The sequence below is a fragment of the Megalops cyprinoides genome, chromosome 24 (assembly GCF_013368585.1).
Source record: "Megalops cyprinoides isolate fMegCyp1 chromosome 24, fMegCyp1.pri, whole genome shotgun sequence".
Classification (NCBI taxonomy): domain Eukaryota; kingdom Metazoa; phylum Chordata; class Actinopteri; order Elopiformes; family Megalopidae; genus Megalops; species Megalops cyprinoides.
In genome coordinates, this window is record NC_050606.1 from 15,325,215 (window position 1) to 15,347,441 (window position 22,227).

At 43.6% G+C, this 22,227-nt stretch overlaps 1 protein-coding gene across 1 annotated transcript in view; it reads right to left on the minus strand.

Moving 5' to 3' along the window:
* The window catches only part of ankhb (ANKH inorganic pyrophosphate transport regulator b), a 40,852-nt gene extending 20,735 nt beyond the window's left edge, over positions 1 to 20,117 (minus strand). The window contains exons 1-6 of the mRNA XM_036519310.1: positions 19,563 to 20,117; positions 8,502 to 8,718; positions 5,789 to 5,907; positions 3,290 to 3,373; positions 2,412 to 2,582; positions 1,305 to 1,439 (exon numbers count right to left, since the gene is read on the minus strand). Of these exons, the coding sequence (XP_036375203.1) occupies positions 1,305 to 1,439; positions 2,412 to 2,582; positions 3,290 to 3,373; positions 5,789 to 5,907; positions 8,502 to 8,718; positions 19,563 to 19,658 (822 nt within the window). The 5' untranslated portion in view covers positions 19,659 to 20,117. The remainder of the gene's footprint in view (positions 1 to 1,304; positions 1,440 to 2,411; positions 2,583 to 3,289; positions 3,374 to 5,788; positions 5,908 to 8,501; positions 8,719 to 19,562) is intronic.
* Positions 20,118 to 22,227: the final 2,110 nt, after the last annotated feature.

Below are 22,227 nucleotides of genomic sequence, written 5' to 3' on the forward strand. Positions count from 1 at the left end.
ACAACAGTAGCAAGCCTGTTTATATTTAACATACTTTAGAGTCTTAGATAGAATTATGACCAGATACGATCTTGGGTGTGTATAAACACTATAGTTCACAAACACATGACATTGCCCAGATAAACTGGGCGGTTTGCAAGGCAAATACTCAACTCAGAAGGTATCCCAGAATTACAGAACTATATTTGCTGTCGTGTAAACACTACCAAATGTGTAGCACAAAACAATATATTATGCATATTTTCATCACCTTGGCAACTGTGCATATCTGAAATTGACAATGACTTCAGTACACTCAGAACTTCACAACAAAGCAGAGATAAATCTTATAAGTCCATACAATGCATTAATGAGAAGATACATTCTTATACAAAATGGAATGAAGTATTAGCCATAATAAAGCTATAGGGGATAATGTTAGATGTTATAACAGTCCGAGCTACTTTTTGAAGGTGAACTGATTCCACTCAACCCTGAGCCCAATACCACTGAATTTTAAAGCCATTGTTAAGTAACCCCATGTGATGTTAAGCAAGTTAATATTATATTAAAAGGGTTTATTTCATACAGAAAACCATACAGCGGGTAGAGTAAGTATGGGAATATGAAGCAAGGAAATCTTAAGCAATCTGATCTGATTGACTATCCCATTTTTTCATCTTTCTAAGATCTCCAAACATGGATGTATTGTCAGTCGTGCTTTCAAGTCTACTTGTGAACTCCTGACCCCTGAACCATTACCTATAGTTAGGATGGAAAGAAACTACATTCCAATTTGAGTGCAATCCACGAAGGGGCACAAAACGTCTATTTAAAAAAAATGTAATAAATACCATATAGACATCGGGATATAAGGAGACAACTGGGGTTGCACTGAGGTCCATCTGGGGGGTGCAATGCACCCCTAAGCACCCTCATAGCGCCGGCCCTGCCTGCATCCCCTCAGAAAGTGAACATTTTGCTGGACCTCACAGAGTGATCACGTCTGCTGTTTCTCACTTGTCAAGCAATGAAGTCAACCTTCATTGTATGGTGAGTTAGAGGCTTTTTTTGCCCTGAGGCTGCCTGCCCCTCCATCTGTGGATTTCAAGTCAAACCCCCTAAACCTCAAGTTGACACTCATATTAAGTCTTGTTCGATGTGCTCTGCGAAGCCTCAAGTGTAAAAAAACATCTTCACTAAAACACTACTAGTGCATTCTTTTGAAAACCACCATCAGACCGGCAGCTGGTGGCGGGACCCCCTGGTTTTGCCAGCTCTGTCTGGGATGAGGACCGTGAGGTTAACGTTACAGGGTCACTTGCCTCGGTGGCAGCGGAGCTGCCCTTGAGGTCCCGGGAGACGAAGAGGTTGACGATGGGCCTGCTGATGCGCTGGGTCGCCAGGATGAGGGCCAGGGGCCACCAGAAGTTCAGCATCTTCTTGATGGTGGCGTCTCCCTGGAAGAGACGGTCGCCGCGGTGAGCAGGGGGAGACGGCTGTTGCTGGGTGTGTAAATTGGCAGCGCCAAGCTCTGCAGCTTTGCCGTGTCACAAGTTTTTTGTCACAAGTTTTGTTTTTTTTTTACACTCCGCCGACTTCCCCAACAACACCACTAAAGTGTGTGTGAGCACCAAAGTATCAGCACTTCATTAGCAGTGGCCACTGTCTGAGGTATTTTCCATAAACATTTTAACATTCAGCTGGATTAATATACAGCTGTTCCTCATTCCATCACAGCAAAACGAATGGAGAATCAGAGTGATTCACTTTCCAAATGCGGATATGAGGCTACGACAATCATTTATTCACTTTGAGTAATGTGTCAAATGCCTTTGGTGACCAGCTGCGCAGCCGGGTGTTCATGTATGTGTAAGTGTGTGAGGATGTGTCAGTGACAGGCAATTTGTAGTCACTCTCCAGTGCAATTTTAATGTAATCTGAAAAGGTTCCACTCCGATTCACCAGGCAGGAGAAGAGTGCTGAAATTATCTACATTTTTTCCAGCCTCTCCTGAGGTCTTTTTTTCAATGCTGAACTCCACACATACTTCATTCTGTTTTTATCTTTCATGATCCATTTTAATTTTCCCGATGAATTAAAGGCTCTGCTGATGTCATATGTCAAGAAAAATCTGTCGGAAAAGGTCGTGCACTAAACAGTCTTTACAAATTTCAAACAGAGCGCACTGCGGCTGGCATGAATACATGCCTTTGGTAGAAGTAAAATGGAAATAACACACAAATCTTGATTCGCTGGCTGATCTAAATCAATACTTGGCACACATCAATCTGTTCATGCGCTCGTGCACTGCTGATTCTACTCCCAACGCTGCAACTGCTAGCCATCGATCAGCTGTCGGCCCTAGGTGTTGACTGCCTCGGATGGCAATGGGTCCCAACCCCCACCATTGTGTCCCTGTGGCGACGTACCCCCACTTCGGGCCCGCTGGAGTCCGGGATGTTGTCGTGGATGTTGCGGTAGTAGCCCAGGCCAACAATGGTGAAGCGCACCAGGGCGCCCATGTACAGCGACAGGATTGGGATGAGCAGGGGCTCCAGACACTCCAGGTGGCTGTGGAGCAAGATGGCCACAAACACGACCTGCCGAGGGGGAGGGAGCGGGGTGCCGTTAGACCACTACGCGTCGCCTGGATTAACGACGCTCTCCACGCAGCACGGTTTGCGTGCCACATTCGTTTCTGATCCCGGCTCTGTGAAGCAGCTGGTAGCGCACCTCCGATTAGCAACCAAACGCAATGTGCTGAAGTTACCCAGGCACAGATTAACAGATGGCCTGATGTTCCAAAGCAGGCAGAATACTTTGAGCACATGCATTAAATCATGATTATGGAATTCATTATTTAAATCAAGCCTAAAAGCATCAATAATTCATATCAATGCAAACAGGCTCATGCATCGATAATCTGTGAGGCTCATTGCTATATATGTTTACCCGGGAGCAGAAAGCTAATATTTAGCTTGATGTACAATTGTTTTAACATGCTCCTGTGAAAGGACTGCAAATTTGGCTTAATGGTGCCTTGGGCTATGCTCTGCAAAAGTAAGTTGTTTACCATCAACATAGGTGAACTTTTTATGTGGACCTTTGAGTCTCAAAAAAGGTCAGTAACTACTATAAAATGAACCGCAGTGACGGGACCGAATGTTGAGATGAACATAAGCAGCAGCACATATAAAGCAAACAGCCCTTAAAAAGCAGATTTATACATACTTGGTACGTCCAAAAAAACTTTCCCTGAGCTATTTTTTTTCTAATTGAATGAGTGGACGAGGTTGTTGGTGCTTACCTGAGCAATAACGTCAGAAATGGAAGCACAGCCCACCAGGAAACTGTGCTTGTGTTTCAGCAGGATACCAGCATGTGTCCAGGCCTGAAAAACGCAGTCAAACATCCATTGCACAGTCAGTAACATGGCTAACACAATCCACAGTGCTCTGAATCAGCTAAAGGCAAACCTGTTCTTGGAGCGAATCCTTGTTCCTTATCTGGATCGGTTAAGAGTCTAAATGAATATAAGTGAGCCTACATTGAAGGTGTTTTATATTTTAATTGAGACCAAGCAAATCTGAAGTGCTGTGGCACTCCACAGACAGCGTTTCCTGCCAACAGCTGTTGAAGACACTCAATCACAGAGGCCCACAAGGATACAGAGGTGTACACACCACAATTAGACACAACAAACAATCTACAAGGACAGACACAGTCAGGTGACAGCATGGCCTCGTATGTTTCTACAATAGTACTTGGGTCAGGGGAAGTCATCGAACACTTTGAGTAAACATCACTGGTTTATGACAAACACACTACAACCCAAACTTCGGTGCTTCCGTAGAAAGACAGGATGTGTCTCAGTTTAGTCGGGTCTGTGGGCAGTTCCTGCAGGTCCGATTCCTGCTCCGAAGCAAGGGGTGCTGTGGCATGGGGCCGGAGACGTCTGCACTCCAGCTCAGGCCTCCAAAGTTCAACCTGAGCCCTTGTGCCTTCGACCCCTACCCCAACCCCCATCCCATCTACATTGCATTACATTATTGTAATTTAGCAGATGTTCTTATCCAGAGCAACGTACACAGCTTACAATTTTTTCCATGTTATCCATTTATACAACTGGATATTTACTGAGGCGATTGTGGGTTAAGGTACTACAGTGGCAGTGCCCCAACGGGGATGAAGTTATGAGCCCTGCTACTCCGCCACCCTACACCACCGTCTATACCGTGATTTCCTCATGATATCACCACTGTCTCCATGGTGAAGTTCACAGAGAGAAAAAACTGCTTTTTCCTGTCTGGATTTTCCAGTCATTCAAGAAGGTCCCTGAATGTCTGACCTCCGCTGTGTTGCTGCTGTCACCCATCCTTCACCTTCCCCACCACTTACTTTCACCGTGAGGTTTTGACACCTCTCATTCTGCATAAGGAACAGAAGTGACTCAGTCCAACTGAGTTACCAATTTATTTTCTGAGTGGGTGATTTGACTAAAATATACATTAACAGCCTTAGGATTATAGATCATCAGGAAGATCTGACAACCAACCGATTTTTTGTTCCAGGATTTCAGCCCATTGGCTAAGATATACTGTAGATTACCACTAGCAATTAAACTCACTCTCCCTTATATCCTTACGTCAACACATTCAAAGCATTTGAGGCTGACAGTCAAATGACAGTTGCGTAACTAGGCAACGCTGCACCAAGTGTTTTGACTAGAAAAGGCCTTTGAACATGAATCATCTACAGGAACGTAGATTTGTGTTTTGGCTCCCTGAAAAATCTTCTCTGCTTGTTTTTGTCTTTTACTTACAAAAACACCATTAAAACTGACAGAGTGCTAAAACCCCAGGGCGCTATTTTGAAAGCCAGTCAATTCTGGCTCACTGTTTTTAAAATGGAATGAGAGGCAAAACAAAAAATACCAGATATGTTCAATTGCTGTGTTTGTGAAAATACAAAGTTCAAAACAATTAGCTTTATTTTAAGTGTACAAATACATAATTCTTCATATTTCAATGAAATATTGAATGAAAGTTAAGCCTGCTGAGGGTTATACAGCAAAAAATTGCAATCATCACCTGCTTGTGGAGTGAAACTTACAAACAATGGCTTGTTAAACACAGAGTTAACAACAGTCTTTTTAAAAGCAGGATTTGGTAGTTGGATTGCGCTAAATCACGGAGATCTCTCCACAAATTCTGCATCTGTGCATGGTTCTGTAAAGTGCTTGAGAAGAGGAGGGGAAATGGTTGTCTGCATGACGCTCACCAACCCAGAATGTTCTGTCAGCGTTACAGTGACATCATGCAGTATGTTCGCTTGCCCCTTCACACGCAGCCTGGCCTGTCCACTGAACACCACAGTGCCCAGCACCTTCTAAGTGTCACGGCAGCTGTGTCCAATGCTCATGCCCGCAGATGTACCCCATCCTACTGTAGCTATCTCATGACACACTCAGCAGGGAAATGGTTTGGATGGTATTCAGCAGAAACGCCACAGTAGGGGATGCTTCCATAAGGGCCGGGATTAAGCAGAGAAATGAAATGTTCACAGCACGGCACGTGCGGGGATTACGGCTCTCTTTTCTAGGTCAAGCGCAAGGGCCCGCTCTGAGCCTCTCTCTCGCTTGTGTGGGCGACGCTTCCTCTCTCTGCTTCTCTCTCTCTCTCTCTCTCTCTCTCTCTCTCTCTCTCTCTCTCTCTCTCTCTCTCTCTCTCCTTCTCTCTGACAGTGTTTCCGGGGTTTAACCAGTGGAAATGAATGAGAGGAGATCCGACACTGGGCAGAGACTCACCATTGCATCCAGCAGAGGGAAAACCGCCAGGTAGAGGAACGCCTTCCTGGTCTTGTTTCCCACCGAGTCGTCCACATGGTGCAGCTTGTTGATGATGTAGTATCCCAGGTCGGTGTAGGCTGGATGAGGGAGGCAGGGAGACACGTGAAAAATGGGCAGAGCCGTCCCAGAATAAAACTGGGCCACGACAGAGTGGAGGTTTATCCATTAGAGGAGCTTCATAAATAATGGAAAAAGCCAGTGGTAACTGAACAAATACACAAAGCAAAATAGAGTTCAGTTCCTCGCTGTTATTTAAAATTGCTTTCAAAATATGACGCTTAGTGTTCAGGAAGTTACCTCACTTTCAGCTGTTTCTGTGGATAAACATCATCTGAGCCTAGCCAAGGTTTATTTAACAAGATTCAGGTCTGAAGCTACAGTTGACAAAGACCTCAGAATAGCTATGCACTGAAGGACATGGTAACAAATATTCACAGCAAGGTCAGCCCAAAAAAATAAAATACAGCCCAAAAGCTGTATAGCTGGCTTTACATTCCGATTGTGAATATATATTGACATAAAAGGTGCAGCACCAAAAACACCTTTTTCAAGCACTCAGAGTTCAAGTACAGAACCATATACACTTGCACTCAGGTGTATGCTACGTGTTTCAACTAGTTCTCTTTAAGTTGCATGCAAACACTGTAGGTAACACCCAACTTAAATTGCCTTCAGTGCAGAATTAATTGCCAAAAAGACAAAACCCCACAAATTGGATCCACATAACAAAATAACAACATTCTTCAAGTGTACATCATTCCAGGACAAAGTTAAAACAAACACTGACATTATGACAATGCTCCTCAATTAAATATGTACAGATTATGCAAACAACAAAGCACAAAAGCTCCACTGCACAAAATACTATGAGCTAAATTTTCACATACAATTGTGGCCATGGCACAAAGGCCTACATCCCCCAGCCCTAAATGAAGTGTGTTGTTTTCCTTCTACGTAGGTATAATTTGTTCCATTTGTGTTTACTTTTCTGTGGTCCTTGGATGAATGCCAAAAAGGCATGCCTGGAGAACTGTGAAAAACATTGTGCTATTTTACTGGCTTTGGTTAAATATCAAAAGTTAAGCGTGAAGATATGTGAAGGACATTGTTATGTTTGGTAATAGGAATAACACATACCATAAACATGTCACATATATGAACACAGGAGCACTAACCTTTCTGTAAATGTCTGTAAAATGGAGCTGATGTTGAAGGTCATCTATGCCGCATTAAAGACACACTTGCTCCACAATCAGTGACATTAGACTGGGTAACGTACCATGAAATCATTATATCGCTTAAAATCACACAGCACTACATGAGTAATTGTAGAGAAGATATCATAATTAAGCTTGTTATGTCTCGTAAAAGATCAGATTTTGACTTTGATGCAAATGCAATCATCTAATGTGGTTTGACGCCACACGTTATGTTTAATTTGCTAAGCAACTACCCAGAAGAGAAGGTTTTCATATTTCTTGTTTCATATCGCTGACTAAAAACCTAACCGGCACAAATCAAACTAACACTCATACTTAACCACAATTAAAACAGTCAGGTCTGTTGTCTATGGCAATATAACGATATTTAAATCAAACTGAACAGGCTGTTTTGATTTCAGTGCCCAGACCACAAGCGTGTGAGAAAACATTACCGTCATTACTGCCACATTTCTGCATGATTCTAACGCCGATCAGAGACAAATAACACTGTAATGAGAACATCTACAAAGCCATCAGCAATAAGATAAAAGGCCATTTTAGCAAGCTATTGGAAGGCTGATCTCAAACTAATACTTAGCAGACACTTTGTAGGCAGGCACTGCTTTGATGTTGTCTCTTCATTCTAGATCTCATTTCAATTACATGTGCGTTGGATGTATTCGGGCTGTTTATAGTGAATGTGTCCATGCTCTGGTTTCCACGAAAACCACACTTAGCGTGGCACACAATGTGCTTGGCTGAGAGAAACATGGTGGTCACACGTTCTGCAAACGAGGGGCTGTTTTCCGTTGCTGTTTTGCGACGTGACATTCCACGCGTGAGGCCCCCGCAAGGGGAACACACCATATTACTCTTAACATGCAAGGCCTGGCTGAAGTCCCTGTGCAAACAGACCGCACGCGGGAACATATGGCGCACACGGGAACACGCTGTTCTCGGCGGAATCAGCGTTGCCCAAGCCGGCACGTGGAGAAGAATTATAGCTCTGGGCACATCTGTTCTGACTCGTGGGCGTGTTCCGTGTAACCATGGCAGAGCAGCAGAATCTCACAGGAGCCGCTAGTTAATACAGAATAATCCATAATAGCTTACTGATTTAAGAAATGTGTAAAATTATGTTACTTTTGTAAAATCACAAATAAGTACAAATAAGTTGAATCTCTGTACACGGTGTAATAAAGGCTGATCCATGGGAAATGAAAAATATGTACGACTTTTAAGATTTTGAAATCGTGTGCAGCGAATGATTCAGTGTGATGTTGTTTGTCTGTGCCAGTGCCACAGGTCCCACAGAACTGCTCAGACGACAGACCTACCCACAGGCTGTCTGCCCTGCTCTTTCTGCTCAAAGATAGTTGACGACATAGCTGAGAGTGACATCATCAGTCTGCATCGAGGCACTGGGCCGGTTCCACAGCAGGAATGGGGAGAACGGACCCGGGACTCACCGATGAGAGTGTGGAAGATGATGGCCACAGTTCCGGCGGCGACCATGCACAGAACGGCCTTGGTGCGGTCCCGCTTGCTGTTGACGAACACCAGGCCCACGTTCTTGAAGTCGCTCATGGGCCCTGTGAAGAACTTCATCAGGGAGTAGGCCAGCCCGTAGCTGGCCAGCATCTCCACCGCATCTTCTTTAACCGCTGCGATTCCTCTGTTCAGAGCCTGAGAGAGACATACAGCGAGAGGAGGAGCCATGAGCCATACGTGATGGCCACATACTGCATGACGGCACTCACACTTTAAATAAAAGAGGCCCTTGCCTTTCATGGGAGATACATTCAAGACCTCCACAACAGATCCATGAATACTACACTATACCAATAATAAGTAGTTAAATGCAAATGGGTTTGTCCCTGACACAAAACAACCACATTTTCAATATAAAAAACAATGTAGTAATACCACAGACAAATGATTAGTATACATACTGTATTTGTGCAACAACACTTCAAACATGCGTCATATGTAAGACAAATGCATGTGTTGACAGAGGTCTCTGCGGTCGAGAAACAGAGAATGAAGCTAGAAACAGGGAGTGCGCAAATATTTGCTTCCGCAGCTGACAGATTTGCAGATGGCATGTGTCTTATGGGTACACGTCCATCTTCTCCTTGCTGTACGTAGCTGAGGGTGTTGGAAAATATTTGAATTTTCTTGTCACTTTGCTGCCATTTGTCACCTGTGTGTTTTTATTATTTTTTACTGAGCCAATATACAGCAAGCTCTTTACTGTAGACTCCAAGAGTTACACGTAATCTTATTGGCTGAGCATTTTAGTGTAAGCCAATAGGGAGCAAGATATTTCTTCTCCAGAAAAGCAAGCTGTCTGTCCTGCATTTTTTGCAGATTATTTGAAATGAAAGAAGCTATTTCCATTCCAGCTTTGTCTGCTCAGTTATTCATAATGTCATATGTTCATAATTTTCAAAAATCATGGTTATATTGGTTTAAAAGGAGATCTGTGATCTCCCTGACCTCCATAACAAAAGCCTTAATCATGAGTCCTTAGAAATTAACTTGAAAAGGAGTATCTTGGTATTAATTACTATAATTAATTTATTTGCTGGAAAAAATACAGACGTACGTCAGCACTGCCAGAAACACAGGAAATTAGCATCAAGATAAAATAAATTGTTAATTTATAAATACAGCAGTTGTATTACCACACCTATAGAACAAAACAATTACTTGGAAGATCAACATATACCATAATAGCATGCACAAAGCATAACAATGATCTGAAAGAGTAGATTTTTTTACGTCTTACATTAAAATGACTTAATATTTTGCCTTATTTTTTATTATTTTTATTTTTTCAGTGTTAAAGCCATTATTAAAACAGTGAATGAGTTGTGACAGAACAAGATGTACTTTTTCAGTGCTTGTATTTCAGTTGACAATGCCTTTCACAGTATCATACCAAATCCAATAACGCTTAAATGAAGATCACATGGCTGATGGGATTTTTACCTGCTCGAGTTACAGGGGCCATAACCCTCACTGAGAGCTGTGCATGTTACCCCTATAGCTGCTCTGAGAACCACTAAGCCTCCAAACAGTAACATCTTTCACACAGGATGTGGAGGTGTCCAGCTTAACCCTGCAAGACCCAGCAATTCAAATATGCAACCGTGTTCTTCAAAACAAGACTAGCCTAATTTTAAAAGAGGCAAATACACCCCATCTGACAGCTGTTGAAGGCTGGTCACATATCTGGCCAAAAGTAACCATGAGACATATATGCAGATCATTTAACATACCGGCCATTATGCATTTGCTGCAGCTGTACAGACCGAAACAAGCTAAGTTGTTCTCAAATTCGCACTGATACGAATCTACAGTCATGGGGATACTCGACTTAAGTGACTCATGTCCAGTGGACCGTTTTCCATTGTAATTCTCACAGGGTGGTCATATGTAGGTGAACAGTAAGGCCTCAGCATGTCCAGAATGGTTAGACCAGGTCACTGCTTCTGAACCATGTCTCGCAGTATCTTTCTATAATCGTCTAGACTTTGCTTGCTTGTGTTTTCATCACTGTTCTCACCATCTTTATTCAGATATATAGTGTTATTTCTGCTAAATTTGCCTAGGAAGACAATATCAGTCTGTCTGCTTGGTCGTTTCATTATGCTAAACATTATGGGCTATGGTGTGTCAGAAGGGAGTTAACATTAACTAGATGAGGGGAAAATGGCAACTCATCAGCCTAGTACAGATAAGCACCCACTTCTCCTCAAAAGACTACACAAAGGACTCAGATTTATCCCCATCAAAACAGAACAATTCTTCCAGCAATGCAAAGCAGAGTCTCTTCATGTGCGTCTGCAATTAGCCAATAGTGCTGCTTCTGTTTGACTGCTTAATGACCCATTTATTCTTAATGGGAGTCTGTCCGGTAAAGCACAAGACATACATCTGCTTCTTCCACACTGTGGCCTAAATTCCTCTCAATCTATGATTTCCCCAGACTTTGAGACATTTTTTTTCTTCCATCTGAAATGGCAGGCCTCGCAGCAATGTAGGATTTGACCCAAAGTGCCAGCATGTGTTTTTGGAAAGGGCTGACAGCAATAAGACAGTGACTTCCTGTCGAGTCCAGGCTGACAGTGCCACTGCGTACATGGCTCCGCCGGGGATTAAACTGCTCTCTCATCTCCTCTGGGAGGCCAGTCGCTCATTCAGAAGCGCCGGGCTAAAAGTGTCACCCTGCAACCCCCCCCCCCCCAACCTCCCGCCTCTGTGCACTCCTGGGAGACCTCTCGCTCTGAACAGGAGACAGAAGACACAGAGAGCAGAGTGTAACATTCAGACCGGAAGGGCAGCATGTGCTTCTGTTTTTTTTCCCGCTGGTTTTTTTTTTTTTTGTCAGGCCTATATAGGGCAGCCATGTGACATTTCTCTGCTTCTGTCCTCCTGAGTCACCCTGCACTCAGACTGTATGTGTGTGTGTGTTTGGGGGGGGGGTTATTATATTTATATTTATATTTATATTTAATTTATTATTATTATTCATTTGTAGACACTCTCATACAGAGTGACTTCAGGGCTAACATGGCATGAATAGAAATATATAAATATCACTACATGAAGACGCATCGATCTCTTGATCAGCAGGAACAATAATAGTGACAAAGCAGTCCATTCTGCAGTAAACGGACAGCAGGGTCAAAATCAGTGCCGCAATCATGTCGGCCGTTTCTCCTCATGCTTTCATTAGGCCTGTCAGCCCATGCTCCATCTCACGCAAGTAGGTCAGGTGAACATCCATACTGAAAAAAAAGCAACCATAAAAAATATAGAAAATGGGACATCTTCTGTCTCAAAACAAATCAGGTAAAAAGATGTAGAAGAACAAAACGGCATCCATTCAGAGTCACAGTCTACTCTTTAGCCGTTTCGCTGCCTCTGACCCCTGAAACCTTGTGCTTTAAAGGAAGACAGGCTTTTTTGAAGGGCTTTGCGCTGTGACTATTTCTCATTTCACCTGTAGCAGAGCGCTACTTCTGATGGGATTTTCATGCTTCATACCCCTCAATATCAAAAGCCATGAGGCTGGGCAGCGCGGCTAAACCATTTTGCCACCGGCGCGTCTCGTCAATCATTTTTATAATGAAGTCTGCCTCAATACGGATTCATTTCAATCGTTTAGTGACAGTCAAGCGATGCTATTTTACACTTTCCCAATTATTTCTTGGATGGGGAGTTGCGAGTGACTTTGAAGGTGACAAAGCAAAGGCAAGAATGTTAAAATTAGGAATCTGCATAAATGTGACACATCTTGAGCACAGTGAAAACGTACTGCATTTTTTACTGGTCTTACTATTAACATCAGATAGTGTATATACTGTATGTGTGTAACAGAGTGGCCTACGCAGTCTTCCTGGACACATCATTACCTAGGCAAACTATCTTCTATCTCATACCATATCTAACCAGATTGCTCATTTGCATAAGCCACTACGATTAGCGCTTTTCCGAGCGCAAATATCTGAATGTAAATAAAAGCCTTATACAGCCGACTGTGAGGGAGCACTCTCTTGCAAATTAAGAGGACCCGCATTAGCTTTAATGAGCTCGCCCAGGTCGTCCTGCTTTCCATGGCTTTCATGTCCCCGGCTCCTGCTGAAAAATGCAGGGTGAGTGTTTTATTAGCTGCTGGCATATTTTCCCCGCTCTGGCTTCCTGCCACTCTCCATCTGCGCGCGAGCTGCCCTCGTAAGAAGTCCTCCGAGAGGCACACTGCTTCTGTCACTCAAGGCATACTGCTACCTGACAGCCTTTGCTGCCTTCCTTTCTCTTTGTTTGCTGAGATGGCTCTCCATTGACTGTATGATGCTTGCTATCGTGTAAGTGGTACGGGTATCTTTTTTTTTTTTCTTCAACATGGGAAAAGGACAAGCCGTATAAACATAAAATCAGATAGCGTTACGGTGCACACTTTTACCTACACATTGTTTTGGCATTTGACTTACTTTGAGTGATATCTTGAAAATTAAATCGTAATATATTATAGTTATATTGAGGAGAATGATTGCGGTTGCGGTTATCTTTATGGCCCCGTGGTGATAAAAATGTACGTGATTTCCATGCCATTATAGAACAGTCACTGCAGTCTCTGATCCTGATAAGCTCTCAGGCACATAGACATGTGGACAATGATACTTTGTTTCATTCCGTTCGGCAACTTGCCCTTAACAGAGCTTAGCGTCAATTTGCATCTCGCTAGTGAACAGGTGAGGATTTGACACAGCACTGAGTGTACAGTCCTCCCCCTTTATTTTTTTAAGAAGACACCGCCAGTGACGCAATGAGGCCTGGTTTTCCTATCTGCTGCGGGCCAGGCGTTCTTAACGGGGACGGATGGAGACGCCGGGGAGTCAGGCGCGCCGCGTGGTGCCACCGGGCCGCGGAGAGCCGATGACGCCACCGGTGTCCATAATCACCTCTGCGTGGCCCTAACCCCACGCTCAGCGTCCCTCGCGGCTGTGCCAGGAAAGAGCGCGGCTATTAATAGCCCCCACCTGGCCGTTGCGTAACCGTAATCCTATTTCCTCAGCGCCTCATACCCACCCACATAATTGGACAAACTGCAGGAGCGTGGCGAGAAGATCATAAAGGGCGTTGCTGGGGGGGGGGGGTTTGTTAGCCACTAGGGAAGGCCAAAGGGGAGAGGCAGCGGGTGGGGATGGGAAATTGGACTGGCACGTGGGCGGTGTGGGGGGGTCTCGGAGGGAGGGGGACGAGGCAGAGGAACCAGAGGATGCCCCGGGGTTTAGGTTAAGGAAGCCGGAGCCGAATCATGATATCGCAGGGCCGATGCATCACACCTTCCCCTCCCCCGACAGAGGAGTGTGGTGAGGGAGAGGAGAGGAGAGAGGGGTTATTTATAGCTGCCTGGCAGAGCCTCCTGATGAACAAGGGAGGAGGAGGGGTGAAAGAAGCGAGCGGGAGGAAACCCACTCGCAGACGCCAGGGTGGGGTGGAGCGGGGCAGGGTGGCGGTCACTAGAGGGAGGGAGGGGTTTCACTCAGCATGCAGAAGCTCTGGGCTGGCGCGGAAAAATCAATTCAAAGCCCTGAGCGCAATATACCACATCATGTGCACTGGGATCGAAACAATAAGACTTGCATCTTAATTATCTTATTTTAATTAAACTTGGGCCCTGCCTTAACAGCCAAATGTCTGAAACACAGGCCTCTGTATGAGAGCAGAGGCCTCAGTATCCTGTGGCATTCTGGCCTCTTAGAAGGCGCTGCTTCAGGCACAGCAAAATCTGTCCTTCTTCTCACATCCAAAGTAGGCCTCAGGCTACGGGCCTCCACTATTCTACTCTGAGCAGCCGGTCTTTACAGTCAGTCTTTAACTTCAACGGACAGACTTAAAGAAGTAATGTGTTTGTTGGCTGCTCACAAAATCTTGGGGGTTTGCCGACTGCACAGGTTGGCAAAAAAAGATGTGTAAATATTGGAAGACGTATGCGCATACTTGTGTCAATATGGTGCATTTGTCAAAGATAAGTATGAACTACAGAGTGCTAGGATGGAATTGGCCCTGCTTTAAAATCGGTTGCTTTTTTTAAGCCCAGCTTCTTCAATTTTATCTGAGAAACTGGGAAGACTGGTGTTCAAGGGGTCCACAAACCCGTCGGACCTCATCCCCATGCGCCGACAGGTAGCCCCGAAGCCACCAACGGCTTTCGTGAGGGGGCAGGGATCAGGTTATAGCCTTGCTTGCCCTGAGGTGCAATGCCCCGAAGGGAATGGAAATAAGAAGGATGAGTGGGATCACATGACAGGAACTTCATGTACCGGGAGGGAACGGCTGTCCCCTGAAGCGATCTGGATAAGGGCCATTTGCCGTGCCGCAAACAGCTCCGAGAGGCAGCGCTTCCGAATGAGCAGGCGATAAACAAACAAGTTGAAAAGCACTTTCGGGCCGAGCCGAAAATGCTTGTGCTGGGCCTAGCGCATCATTAGAGTGGCTAAACCACCGCGGTAGTGCTGAACGGGGCCAAAGGTACAAACCGTGGCAAGAACATCGGCCGTTCACGGAGACAGGAAACGCCTGCGGCTCTGTTCTGTGCCTCTGTGCGCTCTATGTCCTGACAGGTCCTGGGTTTAGTTTATTACCTCATAGCTCCTAGTGAAGACAGAAGCTGAGCACTTCTGATTGTCCTATGGAAAAATACTCGCATCCGTCTGTTCCAAACATGACGACATCAGTTGAGGCTCATCTCTGTAAACATCAGCCTCTTACACCAGATGCAGCTTCGCCCCTTTTCACGTTTAAGAGCTTAGATTCATTAAGCGCAGATTAGATGAAATCATCTGTGGTCCTTTGGTGAACTTCATTATTAGTAGCACTTGAGAGACAGTAATGGAATTACCGGAGGCCTACTGATGCAAAATGCTAATTAAATGATTGTAATTATACAGGTATACATGAGTATTTTAGATGGAAGTGATGAATTCATTGACTAGTCAGACTTGACCTTTGCACCTATCTGTATTTTAGATCCTATGAAATGAAATGTATTCAGTAGATGCCAGCAAAACTACTTTTCTATTCATGAACAATACAGGCTACATTTTGGCTCTGTCAAGACAAACACCAAAAAGGTAAAGACCCACACAGCATGAGCTAGCAAAAACAAAGGTCATTTTCACCAGTGTCATCCAGGTGGGTTTTTTCAAGAAGAGAAAACTTTTTTTTTTTTTTTTTTAAAGAAAAACAGCCAGATGCAAAACTCTGGGACACGTACCCTGAGGGCCGAGGCGGAAGGCGTGTCCCCTCACAGCAATTAAAGCCACTTTGGGTAAAATTTAGATCTGTTACGTCAAAGAGAGCCACCATCTCTTTTTTTATCTTCCGTTTAACACACTAACCGCACGCCACCAAGGGTTCTCCACATCGACATTAGTGGTTTCTGGGAGCAAAGAGCCTAAATGCAAATCGGATCGCTCATATGTCCAATGAGTTAGCCTGTGAGACGTGCCGAGTGGGCAATCACCTAACACACCATTTAGGCCGTGGGCCTAAGTTTCCTGGGAGTGAGATGGTGTGCTGGTCTATTCTAATTGGCTAATTTCCCTGCCTCTTCACAGATATAATGGTGGGAGGACATCTCCAGATCCCAGAGTGCAAATGGAATAGAAACTAATTGAAAGAAGGAAACAGCCCACTGGAAAGGTAAACTGTTTTTCTTTTTCTGTGCCTGCTTCTGGAATATATAATTAATACGCATCCTCCCTCCAAATGACTCAAGAGTTAGAGCCCTGTCACCACTACCCATATTTGGATCCGAGGGAGTACCGAGTGGAAAAGGCCCGAGGTCTCGGAGAGGAGACTGGCACGAGCAGTTTCTCATTTGCGTTTGTAGTTTGCAGTAAGACCACTCTCACCACACAACCCCACTGCATCATGGGTCACGGCGAGCCCTTGCAACACAGTTATGCTGCAACACAAAGGAGTGTGGAACTTCCTTCCTCCACTCTCATTATGTCTGCAGATGTTCATGGTACATCTTGTCTCTGTTCTAATGCTTTGTAAGGAACAGAATGTTTTCTGGTCATAACCATATAATCAGTATTGGAACCACAAGGCCGTGGGTCTGATTACCAAGTGGGGCACTGCTGCTAGGTACTTCAGAAAGGTACTTAACCTCAGTTGCATCTGTTCATGTCCAGCTGTGTAAATGAATAATATGTAAAAATATATGACCTGTTCAAGTCATCCCTGGTAGGAGCATCTTGTAGCAAATGCATAATAATTTTGCTTATTGTTGTGAATACATATTTGGTGAAGAAATACAAATGAAAATAGCTCAGATCTTACCACTGACTCATCAATGGTAGACAGATAGACAGAGATGTGACAAACATACTGTACGTGGAAATCTCATTTCATAACTTCCATTTTATATGTGCCACAGCTTCATTCTTGACTGAAAAAACTGTCCGGCAAAGAAGATGGAGGAGCACAGTGAATCTCGTTTTCCTTTCAGCCAGTAGATTAATGATTCTCAATATCCCATATCTGACCAAAAAGTCACTTAAAACCAATAAACATCCCAAATGTGTAGATGACAAAATATTTCTCAAGTTATGATCACTTTAGGAACTGTCCTCCTTTGCTTAAGTCACATGTCAGATTCATCAATGTGACTGCCAAAAGGTTAAAAAAATGGCACATGAGGGTCACTTCAATCTACTGCAGCGGGTACAGATTTCAAACTGAATCAGATATTTAAGGTATTTTAAGATTTGTATTAACTTCTGAACATTACTTATGCTGTGTAGCGTGCAGCAGAACATACTGTCTTTTATTACCAGTAATTTCTTGCTGAGTACTTGTTACGTAATGTGGTTTCTTTTATTCAAAAGGAGCTGGGCTTTATAACATGCTGTTTTCCTCATGTGTTTTCCTTGCAAAAAGCATGCATGCGGTATTCTCAAAAACAGATGTGTTGATAGCAATTCTTTCACAACGTGCCCAACAAAAGAAATAACAATAATAATTCTGTGGAAAATCTTTAAGAATACCCACACTGACAGTTGCAATTATGTCTCATTCTTCCAGCAACTGTCAAGTATAGCAATATTCATATTCCAGAAAGATCTGAACCAGCATACTGGGTAGAGTAAAAGAATTGCAGTATTTGTCACAAAACCTGCTGTGAGCATATTTCTGCATTATTTTTGTAGCTTCCAGTATTTAAGATGCATGCCACTGCTATAACCCATCAGTAGTAAAAGTTATTGGCATTATTGGCATTTTAACAGATGCTCTTATCCAGAGTGACTTACATCAATTACAGGTTTTTACAATGTTATCCATTTATACAGCTGGACATTTACTGAGGCAATTGTGGGTTAAGTACCTTGCCCAAGGGTACAGCAGCATCAGACTGGCAACTGGTTATTCCTTAACCACTATGCTACACTGCCGCCCCATATAGATTGCCAAGATTACCCATATAGTCAAAAGCTTTACTTTATCAACAAAATATCATTTTGCCCATGGTTATCATTCAAATCATAGTTTGATACAGTAATGTAAATGTAAAATGTAAACGTAAATGTAAAATGATACAGGAATAATGTATTTCATAATTGTGTGTGATATAGTTACACATTTTTGTTTAAAATGCATAAAATTCAAACATTGTGTTGGGAAAATGCTGGAATTTGGTTGCAGAGTAATTGCATGGGTTTGGAATATTATGTATTATTCCCAAATGAACCTTCCAACAGATAGCAAGACTGGATCATGCACAGGTATACAAGACACCCAGCTGTGACCTCAGGATGAGACCTCGGGAGCTATAAGAGCTCTTACGCCGGAATCAATTAGGCTGATGCCGATTGGTCCCTGGGGCTGTTGCAGCAACCTGGAAGGGAAGTGAAACGGCTCTCTTACGAGTAATGAGCCGGACAGAGCGATACAACCATTCCGTCTAAATAAATTATTGAAATCCGAAGCTTCGACGCCCATCGGCCAAGGTAGAAAACTCAGCACTGGTCAACCATTTGTGCCAGCGTCCTCTTTTCGATTCAGGGTGGACACCTAATATTGGTGTCACACACAGCATGTATGACACCAATATTATGTGATGGGGCTACAGGCTCACAGCGAAATATACCAATCAATCAGTTTGAAAACCAAAGATAATGTAATGTTTTCTCACTGACTCCACTAAATTTGTTAGCAACGGTGACACAACTTTTAATATCAGCACTGTATATCAGCAGTGTTTTGCGTTCATCACAATTGCAGGCATTGTTATCTTTCCCAAACCCCTGTTCCTTCCGATCTACACCGCTCACTGTGATGCAAGCACAAAGCCAAAATCGGCCATGACCTTCCCATGAAATAAACATTTATTTACGGCCCTAAAGGGGTGCCCGATCTAAACAATGATGCCAGCGCGCACCGGGGTCGACAACACACGGGTCAAAATCAGCCCATCGGAAAGTGCACAATCATCTCGCTCATATTCATTTCGCATTGTCCCCGTGCCTGAATACAACCTGACCTGTGTTTGTGGATGTATGGCCAGCTGTTGACGCCCGCACAGGTGATCAGGTCATGTTTGTGTCACCGTGTTAGGATCCCCGTGCTTTCCATGGCTGCTCCGAGGTTGCCCTCTATAATGGTACCCAGCCGCCGCTGGCATTTTAAGCCGTATTCATTGGAGCAAAGGCGACAAGGGCTAGATCGTAAGATGTTCGATTCAGTGATATCCTCGCTACGCCACCGGCTACTGTAATCACTCGGCTGGTGCAGATAACGGGTGTTGTTGCAATATCTCCGGAGACACATCAAGATGCTGGTAAATAGAATACGAAGTCAAAACAGCGCAGGAAAAAAAAAGAATGCGTATGACATTGCTAGGTACGAAGCTGCAACCCCCTTCATAAACACATACCGTCGCGCCCGTCATTTTTTTCTAGGTGACATTACCATGTTATTGAAACAGAATAATAATAGAAAACAATACTCGCCTGTTCCCCGAGATCGATGGCTATATTGGTGATTGCCAGAGGAACCAGAAAGCGGATGAGCGGCCAGTAATGCGTGAGTGCCGGGAATTTCACCATAATATCGCCGGGATGACAGCACCGAGTTCATCTGCTGCGCGGTACAGTGGAGGTAAAAGATAGCGACTAACAGTACCGCTGGTGTTCTCGGTGTTTTCTAGCAGAAATCCAAAAAGATCCGGTCCGTCCCTGCCCTCCTACACAACAACAGCATCAAAAACAATGATCTACCGCAGGGAAAAAGAGGAGGGCCACCAGAATTTTCTGCTGACAGCTTCTCCATTGTTCCTCCATCAGTGGTGAGAAACATAAATACATAAAATCTCACTGGCAATACCACTATGATTTAGCGGCAAGGTCCCTCTCTAAAATAATACATCGCAGTCTCGAGAGGCTATTTTTGGGGCTGCGGTTTCGGTCCGTTCTCCTGGCTATACCGTTGTAAACGGCTCCATGGCCAGCTCTACTTTAATCATCATCCTTCTCTTAACAACACGTGGGGGTCGGCACATTAAAACCACTCCTCTTTCTAACGTCACCAGCTGCGCACGGAGAACGAAAACCCCGGACAGCAAAAACACAACCGAGAGCTCGCGGACTTAAAATGTAGCGTACGGTGCATTAGACTGCCCAGTATTCAATGTTTTATTCATGTAATCTAATGATCAGTTTGTCGTTCAGCTGTCATTTGTGCTAGTGCGTACATTGGGAGGCGAAAAGCCGTCGATGCTTGCATCGTGCGCTTGATAAGCACCTTAGTCGCATTGAATGGGTGTAGCGTGCCACCTGAAAAACTGCAGCAAATCTTAAGAGCCACTTGACTGCATGTAACGGAGTGCCAGTGTGCTTTCGTATATTATCCCGCGCTTTGACAGGCACAGCAAAAATGGCTACTGGCAAACCTGAAGTCTTCTTGACACCTCAGTTGTACATAGATTGTGGCGTCTCACATGCCGGAGAACACGTCTTGAAAAACACGCCTAACGCCATTGCATTCACCTACAACACCAGCCGACACTTAATGTAGCAATAACGTGTCTGTGTCGTTGTCCCAACGCTATCAGCCACATTGAAAGCACATCATGCACTCACTGGGAGCATTACAGCGTCATTTTTTGTATTTCTATTTTTTTTTTTGTTCGTTTTTTAATGATTTGTTTTTATATATATATATTTTTGGGGGATTTTTCTGTTTCTCATGGGAATAATTCACTGTTCCCAGTGGGATGCAGATGATCACGTGACCAGTTTTTGTCAGGCGAGTGGGAGTCGTTGGAGTGAGGTTACAGTATATAAATACCCATCTGAGGCAATTGTGTGACTAATTACATTTGTTTATTTTTATTTATCTATTTAGTGTGTGTGGAGAGGGGCTAAATCATACTATATATATATATATATATATATATATATATATAGCATGATTTACATATTTATATATAATATAGAAGTTATATCATACAGGACTTGAAAAGACAATGTTTTTCAACACATTGATCCCAAGTATATTTGAGAGTTATTTTTTTAACAGCTTTTTAGCCCTCATGAGTTCTCCTGGACTGCTGGATTTTTTCATTATCCAGCAAACAAGTGAAATAGCCATGTTTGGCGTTTGCTTTCAGCCAATGTAATGCGTTAGGTTCAGACAGAGCCGAGCATGGAGAGAAGTGGTCGCCAGCAGCATGACTCAGTTCGCTGGGTGAGGGCTGCAGGATGCAGGCTAAGCTGGAGCTGGAGTTTTCACCTCGCTCAACATTTTTGGTTTACACCTGCTTGAACAGAAAGAAAGGGGGAGGGAATCTATCTTGCTGATGTTGCATAATGAATTTACATCTGTGAAAATGCGCGATTTTTCATGCCCCAGTGCATCTTTTCCCGAACACCGTTTCTGATGTGAAATATCATCACAACTCTGCCGTGGTCTGCTCACGACTTGGCAGTAGAGATTGCTATCACCTAAATTATTCTTAAGGAAAATGTGCTTTGCATTCCAATGTAAAATGTAAAATGCCAGACATAAAAAAATCAAAATATCTATATAGATCTAAAAAACTGAATTAATTGCTATAGCTGATAGATATAATGAAATACTTCATTCATATCTGGCAGGCTGTATGATAAAAGCCAATACGACCTCTCCAAAGGTGTGAATCAGCTTCAGAATTTCCACAATAAAGTACCATCTTCTGGTTTAAATGCCATCTTGTGGAAATTGTAGGAAACTACAGCTTAGACAGGATCAGAACAGAAAGGAATGGCCCCTGTAATGTGTGTGTTTAGTTACTGACACAGTAACTAAACACACACATTACTAATCACACATCAAATGCAACACTGCAGTAACAGATGTGTCACTTACACCTAAACTGTTATCAAAATCCAAACATATCTAAATAGCCTAACATGCACAGTTTTTACACAAGCAAACATTTTCTCCTCACTTAATTGTGGTATTGTGAAAAGGAAGTTTTCTTAAGGGGAGTGAGGTAACATGAGACTTCTGTTTAAGAAAGGACTTTTTTTTCTGGCATCAGCTAAACATATCCTCTGAAAATGAAGAAGGTGCTGTGCTGATCTGTGAATTTTATGGTCGAAGGATATTTTCTGCAGGTGCCAAGTAGCTCAGTCA